Genomic DNA, 7,500 nt, shown 5'->3' with positions numbered 1-7,500 from the left:
GAGCCAATAAGGACAGGCGCTTTATCAAATGTTGGAAAGGTCAATTTTAAGTATTGGAGAAGTTGGACGACATATACGAACCGATGGCATCCTTGAGGTACTTGTGTCCGATGAGCTTGAGGTACTCTTCTATTGCTTTGGTGGCCAGAGTGTTCTCTCTGAAGATAAGGTGCTCCCGGTCTATGAATCTGTCCACCTCGCACATGGCCATGTCCGACAGGAAGTCCTGGACGCACCAAATTAACTCATTTATTGCCAGACGATGTGCAAAAAAAATGTCCACTGCAATGCCAGGGTTTTTGTCATTTTCACTTTCACAACATTACTAAATACAGTAAAGTCTCGTTATATCGATATTCAAGGGAGTCCGAAAAAATATCGATATAACCGGGACTATCGATATATCCGACCCTGTTTGCATGTAATTTTCTCCGTGCGTGCATAGAAATAGTATCGATATAACCGGGACTATCGATATATCCGATATCGATATAACGAGACTTTACTGTATTTTACTTTTATGGCTCGCTTAGTCAAAACGTTTCCTGGACTAGACTGTCCAGGTACAACTCGAAAAACCTGAGAATCGAAAGATACCTTGGCTTTTCCAGTACTCTGCAGGATGTGCACCAGCGCACAAGCCACTTCCTCTTTGCTTTTGACGCTAAGTACGGGTTCCAGAACGGCGCATAGCGTGCGGTAGTTGTTGGTGACGTACTCCGCAAACTCCTTATACAACTCCATGGGCAGGATGTTCATGGTTTGGAAACGGGACTTGAGGCGTAACGAGGCGTTGATGATCTTGCCGCCGCCCCCTACGCCCGCCCCTTTGGTGAGGACGCTAGGCTGGATGACAGGGTACCACTGCTCCACGAATTGACGGCCGGTGATGCTGGAGATGGGGATGCTCACCAAGCCTAAATAGGTGCTCTTTTCCTGGAAGTGGAATGAATATAGGACAGATTCGCTTTTAGGTTGTTTTAAATCACTTACATACAGTGATACCTTGGCTTACGAACTTAATTGGTTCCCAGACAGCGTGAGTAAGGGGAAAAGTGTGTATCCCAAACATTAATTTCCCATAGGAAACCATTAAAATGAGAATAATCCGTTCCCAGGTCCCCATAAAACACAATTTTCTAAGCCTTAAAACTACACAAAATATACCTTATTTTATGCATATTAAATGTGCTATGGTATTATAATTAAAGAAATAAACTGTACTATATAATAAAGGCATTTTATTTACCTTTGTGATGGTCGTTGATGGCTTATGGAAGGAGAGTCACCTTCCATATGGACTGTTGGTAACTTAACCTCTGGTACTGTTCGGTCGTGTGCTTCCGCCGAAGATCACTCCGCCAGCCGTGGTGGGTGTGTATTATGAAAATAGTGCTTATTATAAGGTTTAATTTTCATAAATTTTATGAAATTTAAATTTCATGAATAAAACTTTATTTTACAGCACAGTTTATTTTTTTACCGACAGTCCTCATGTAATCCGCCTCTCTTTCCAAACAGCAATTGCTTTTGACCTTCGACCTCCAACGCCATTCCATCAAGCCATACATGACCATCACAAATGTAAATAAAGTGACTTTATGATACAATTCAGTGTATTTCTTTCATTACAATACAATAGCACATTTATTATACATAGAATAAGGTATGTTGTGTGTAGTTGTAAGGCTTATTTAGTTGAAAAGTATATTTTATGGAAACCCGGGAACGGATTATTCCCATTTTAATGGTCTCCTATGGGAATTTTTTTTGAGATACACACTTTTCGCCTTACACACTCTGTCTGGGAACCAATTAAGTTTGTAAGTTGAGGTCTCCCTGTATATGACAACACAAATAAACAGAGTCATTCATTTTCTACTTCTTCCTTTCCTTTGCTTACTTTCATCCCTTTGCTGCTGCGAAATGTAAATGTATCCACTGCGAGACTAATAAATCCAATTGACCAGACCTCACAGCTAAACAATAGGCTAAATCGTCATGTTTTCACTTGTATATCCGTCATGTTCGCACTGTGAAGCCTAAATAGACACTAATTTCATCATAAAACTTAAAACCAATGAAAAAAAAAAACATTTAGTTCAGAAAACCCCGAATCCAATCGAATCTCGTGCCGTCTCACCTTGCGTCTTTTCTTATCCGTTTCCTTATAGAGGTGCAGGCGCAGGTTTCGTACGGCGGGCAGGTTGTTGAACTCAAAGTGTTCCCCCCAGAAGACCGTGTCGGTGCGCGGTTTGCTAGTGGTTCGCGCGTATAGCATGTCATCCAGGCATAGCTCGCAGTAGTATCGCTTCTTAGCTGGAAGCTCCCGCGCTTCGATGATCCATAACTTGAGCACATTGTCCACACGCCGACTGTTGTCCTGGAAGAGGGAAGAAGCGGCAGGCTTATACGGATTGTACGAATGATGTAAAGCGAGGCCGCGAAACGGAGATATATAGCGTGGCAGGAAGTGACTCACAAGATGAAGGGATGTACAATCGAGGAGACAGACAGCTCCATCACAAAAGAACCCCAGGCTATTTCCAAACGCACGGCGGGCTATTTTTAAACATGGCGGGTTGAGTCAATTAGGCTCGAGTGTCATTTTTGTTGTTGTCAGCGTCTTTGGTAAAAGTGTTGAAGTCTCACGAGATACGACGGAGATGTACAAAATATGTCGAAGTCACGTTCATACAAAGTATGTCAACGTGTCACAAGTTACATTGGGGATCACGTATTTTCCACACTACTACTACTACTACTACTACTACTAATAATAATAATAATAATAATAATAATCCATTTCATTTGTAAGCACCTTTCAAAAACCTCAAGGTCCCTTTACAGTCACTGGATCACTTTTTCTGTGGGTGAGCAGCGGCAGCCACATGCGCCAGCGTTCACTCAACCCGAAAATAACTCAAATAAAAAGCTAGCCAGCTAGCTATTAGATAGCTAATAGATAGCCAGCCAGCCAGGCAGCTAGCTAGCTAACAGATAGCCAATAGATAGCCAGCTAACTAGGTAAATAAAACAACGTTATTATACAGTAGTTTATTTATTTAATTACAATACAATAGCACATTTATTATACATAAAATAAGGTATGTTTTGTGTAATTTTTTGGGGAGAAAATTGTGTTTCATGGGAACCTGGGAATGGATTATTCTTGTTTTTAATGGTTTTTATGGGAAATAAATGTTTGGCAGACGAACTTTTCACCTTACACACATTTTCTGGCAACCAAAGTTCGTAAGCTGAGGTATCACTGTATATCAAAGTGTAGCAAGATATGTTGTCGTCTTGCAAAACCAAAACATCAGGATGTCCGTCAAACTCTCATGCAATGTTTTGAGGCGTCTTCAAAAACCTCACGACGTGTCAAAATCTCACAAAATATTTCAGTGTCTTGAGACATGCCAAAAGGCCATTGTCATATGACGTAGTAGTTGTTGTCGTCGTTGTTAGCGCCCCTCGAGGGCATAGGCGTCATTTGCACACGGCAGCTTTTCGCTGTAATTGAGAATTCATAATTAATCGTTTGAAAGGAGGTGGCCATCTGCTCGCCTAATTACTGCACCCGCTAGACCACAAGAACATCGTCGTCGTATCATCATCAAAAATCTTTTTCAATGTTACTTAGATGATAATGAAAAAAAAAAAAAATATATATATATATACAGTAAAGTCTCGTTATATCGATATTCAAGGGAGTCCGAAAAAATATCGATATAACCGGGACTATCGATATATCCGACCGTTTGCATGTAATTTTCTCCGTGCGTGAATAGAAATAGTATCGATATAACCGGGACTATCGATATATCCGATATCGATATAACGAGACTTTACTGTATATATATATATATATATATATATATATATATATATATATATATATATATATATATATATATATATATATATATAGTGAGACCTCAACTTACGAACTTAATTGGTTCCCAGACATAGTATGTAAGGCGAAAAGTGTGTATCTCAAAAAAAAAAATTCCCATAGGAGACCATTAAAATGGGAATAATCCGTTCCCGGGTTTCCATAAAATATACTTTTCAACTAAATAAGCCTTAAAACTACAGACAACATACCTTATTCTATGTATAATAAATGTGCAATTGTATTGTAATGAAAGAAATACACTGTATTGTATCATAAAGTCACTTTATTTGCATTTGTGATGGTCATTGACGGCTTGATGGAATGGCGTTGGAGGTGGAAGGTTAAACGGAATTGCTGTTTGGAAAGAGCGGCACATTACATGAGGACTGTAACTAAAGAAATAAACTGTGCTGTAAAATAAAGTTTTATTTACGTTTTATTTACGTAACGTTTTTTTTTTTACGTTTAGTTACGTTCTATTTATGTTTTATCAAAATAAAGTTTTATTTTGATGGTCGTTGATGGCTTATGGAAGGAGAGTCACCTTCCATAAGGACTGTTGATAACTTAACCTCTGGTGCTGTTCGGTCGTGTGCTTCCGCCGAAGATCACTTCGCCAGCCGTGGTGGGTGTGTATTATGAAAATAGTGCTTATTATAAGGTTTAATTTTCAGAAATTTGAAGTTTGTAAGATGAAAAGTTTGTAAGGTGTTTGTAAGTTGAGGTCTCACTGTGTGTATATATATATATACAGTAAAGTCTCGTTATATCGATATTCAAGGGAGTCCGAAAAAATATCGATATAACCGGGACTATCGATATATCCGACCCTGTTTGCATGTAATTTTCTCCGTGCGTGCATAGAAATAGTATCGATATAACCGGGACTATCGATATATCCGATATCGATATAACGAGACTTTACTGTATATATATATAGACACCGGTATATTTATACACACACACACACACACACACACACACACACACACACACACACACACACACACACACACACACACACACACACACACACATACATATATACATTTTTGGGGGTTGATTTCAACATTGCCAGAATGAGTAGCTTGTCCGCGCGTGGCCAGAAGCTGAGAGCAGCTGCGCCTCATGTCGACGCCGTCGAGCTGAATACGATATCCATCGATTAAGAAGCTGCACAAATACAATTCAAGCTGTTTGTCTTTGCTCTGACTCTCAGCTCTGCTTGGGATCTGACTGATGTTTGCTCGATTGCGTGCGGGCGTGTGTGCGTGAACGAGTCAGGACCCCTACGGACAGAACATCTGGATGGCTCGGTTCCACCTGACGAATAATTCCGGTGGTTGCTTTCCATCAAAGAAAGCTTTTTTTGTTTGCTTTTTTTATCACCAAGCATGAGTCTTTTGCTAGCACACATTTTTAGATTTTTCTTATTTTTGGTGATGGTAACAACAGTTTTGGCACAGTGCGATGATTATGGACAAGGAGGAGAGTTACGGGGTGGGACAGGGTGAGGTGCGAGAGCGACCCACACATATGTATACAGTATGTCCGAAATATTGATTCTCTTCCCACCCCACATTCAATTCCCATCTCAAAACTATCTATTTAAAATTGCATTTTCTGGAAAGATTAATCTCTTTTTTTTATTATTTATAATTGTATCTGTGGTTTTACTGTCCTTATCCTGTGACTGTAGAGTGTCCTTGACTGTTTTGAAAGGCGCTTATAAATAAAATGTTATTATTATTATTTTTATTATTATTATTATTATTATTTTTATTATTATTATTATTATTATTATTATTATTATTACTATTATTATTAGTAGTAGTAGTAGTAATATTACTATTAGTAGTAGTAGTAGTATCATTATTAGTGTATTCATTATCATTATTAGTATCATCAATATTATCAGTTATTAGTATCATTATCCTGTACTATAAAGTGACCTTGAGAGTTTTGAGAGGCGCTTATAAATGAAATTTATTATTATTATTAGTAGTATCATTATTAGTATAATCATTAGTATCATTATTATTAGTAGTAGTATCATTATTATTATTATTATTACTACTTATATGATTTTTTTCAATAGTAGTAGTAGTATCAGCATTAGTATCATTTGTATCATTATTATTATTAGTAGTAGTAGTATTAAAATTATTATTATTATTATTATTAGTAGTAGTAGTAGTAGTATTAAAATTATTATTATTATTATTAGTAGTAGTAGTAGTAGTATTAAAATTATTATTATTATTATTAAAATGTAGTAGTAGTAATATCATTATTAGTATCATCATTAGTATTAGTATTAGTATTATTAGTAGTAGTAGTAGTAGTAGTATCATTATAATTATTATTAGTATCATTATTATTATTATTATTATTATTATTATTATTATTATTATTATTATTCGTTGTAGTAGTAGTAGTGTCATTATTATTAGTAGTAGTAGTCATAGTCGTAGTCATAATCATAGTTGTAGTCATAGTCGTAGTAGTAGTCGTAGTAGTAGTAGTATCATTATTAGTATTATCATTATTATCATTACTATTATTATTATGACAGTATAAGGTGGTTGTTTGGGTCTTTGGTAGCCTCCACTCACCTTGTTGGGCTTGACGGCTCTCTGCAGATTCTCGATCCATTTGTCTCTCTCGGCCGCCGAACGACACGCGAAACACTTGGTCCCCGACGCCGTGGTCACCTGAGGCATACGCCCCCACACACCCACAACTGTTAGTTACCGTAGCAACGGCGAGAACGGGAAAGAGTGGTGGTGGTGGGGGGGGGGGGGGGGTGATCACCTCAAAGCAATACTCTTGTCCCAGGATGCTGGAGTGGACGGGCTTAATGACGGCGTCCTCGTCCAGCGTGAGGTCCAACGCCTCGGCGGCGCTGCTGGGCGACAGCAGCGATTCGTGCGAGTGGGATTCTTTGAAGCTTTGCATCAAGCGCGTCCTGCAGGGCGAGGAGGGCGGGGGTGATTTACAGTGTGCGCACTAGTTTCATATTCATCCATTTCACATAATAATAATAATACAATCATTTATAAGCGCCTTTCAAAACTCTCAAGGTCACTTTACAGTCACAGGATTAGTTTAGTTGTGATAAGGGTTGGCGTTACAAGGTCAGACAACACCGACCTGTCCTGGTCGGCACTGCGGAAGCGAGGCAGGATCATGTGTCGGAAGCTGCTGGTTCGGTCCAGTTTGGGCTGACTTTTGGCCCTTTTGATGGAGCCCTTCAACCTCCTGCTCAGGAAACTCTACACATAACAACAAAACCATCCATGATGAGGAAAGAGCACAAGGCAAGGTGATGTCAATGCACAGAGGGGCTGCAGTGTGCCAATACGGTCTGCGGGGGGCAGCGGCGTGCACACGTGTGTGTAAATCAACGTTATGCAACACGGCCGAGTAAACACATTCAAACAGTAAATAAGGCGCGGATGTATCTTATAAAAGCTTTCTGGAGGCGTAAAAAACAGGAATAAAGTGGGTTTAAAGGGGAGTTTTGCATTGTATTTGTATTTTTATTTATTTATTTATTTATTTATTTATTTATTTATTTGTTTGTTTATTTATTTATT

General features: G+C 38.5%; 1 protein-coding gene across 14 annotated transcripts in view; it reads right to left on the bottom strand.

Moving 5' to 3' along the window:
- The window catches only part of syngap1b (synaptic Ras GTPase activating protein 1b), a 103,546-nt gene that overhangs the window by 40,313 nt on the left and 55,733 nt on the right, over positions 1–7,500 (bottom strand). For all 14 annotated transcript variants that reach the window (XM_088998366.1, XM_088998364.1, XM_088998374.1 and 11 more), the window contains 6 exons: positions 7,055–7,176; positions 6,716–6,869; positions 6,517–6,615; positions 2,144–2,383; positions 598–936; positions 82–226 (listed from right to left, as the gene is read on the bottom strand). In XM_088998366.1, coding sequence (XP_088854492.1) covers positions 82–226; positions 598–936; positions 2,144–2,383; positions 6,517–6,615; positions 6,716–6,869; positions 7,055–7,176 — 1,099 coding nt within the window. The remainder of the gene's footprint in view (positions 1–81; positions 227–597; positions 937–2,143; positions 2,384–6,516; positions 6,616–6,715; positions 6,870–7,054; positions 7,177–7,500) is intronic.

Source organism: Hippocampus bargibanti, linkage group LG06, assembly GCF_051943395.1.
Source record: "Hippocampus bargibanti isolate YZ-2025 linkage group LG06, ASM5194339v1, whole genome shotgun sequence".
Lineage (NCBI taxonomy): Eukaryota > Metazoa > Chordata > Actinopteri > Syngnathiformes > Syngnathidae > Hippocampus > Hippocampus bargibanti.
The sequence above is the reverse complement of the archived record's forward strand: the minus strand, read 5'-3'. Positions and strand labels throughout refer to the sequence as shown.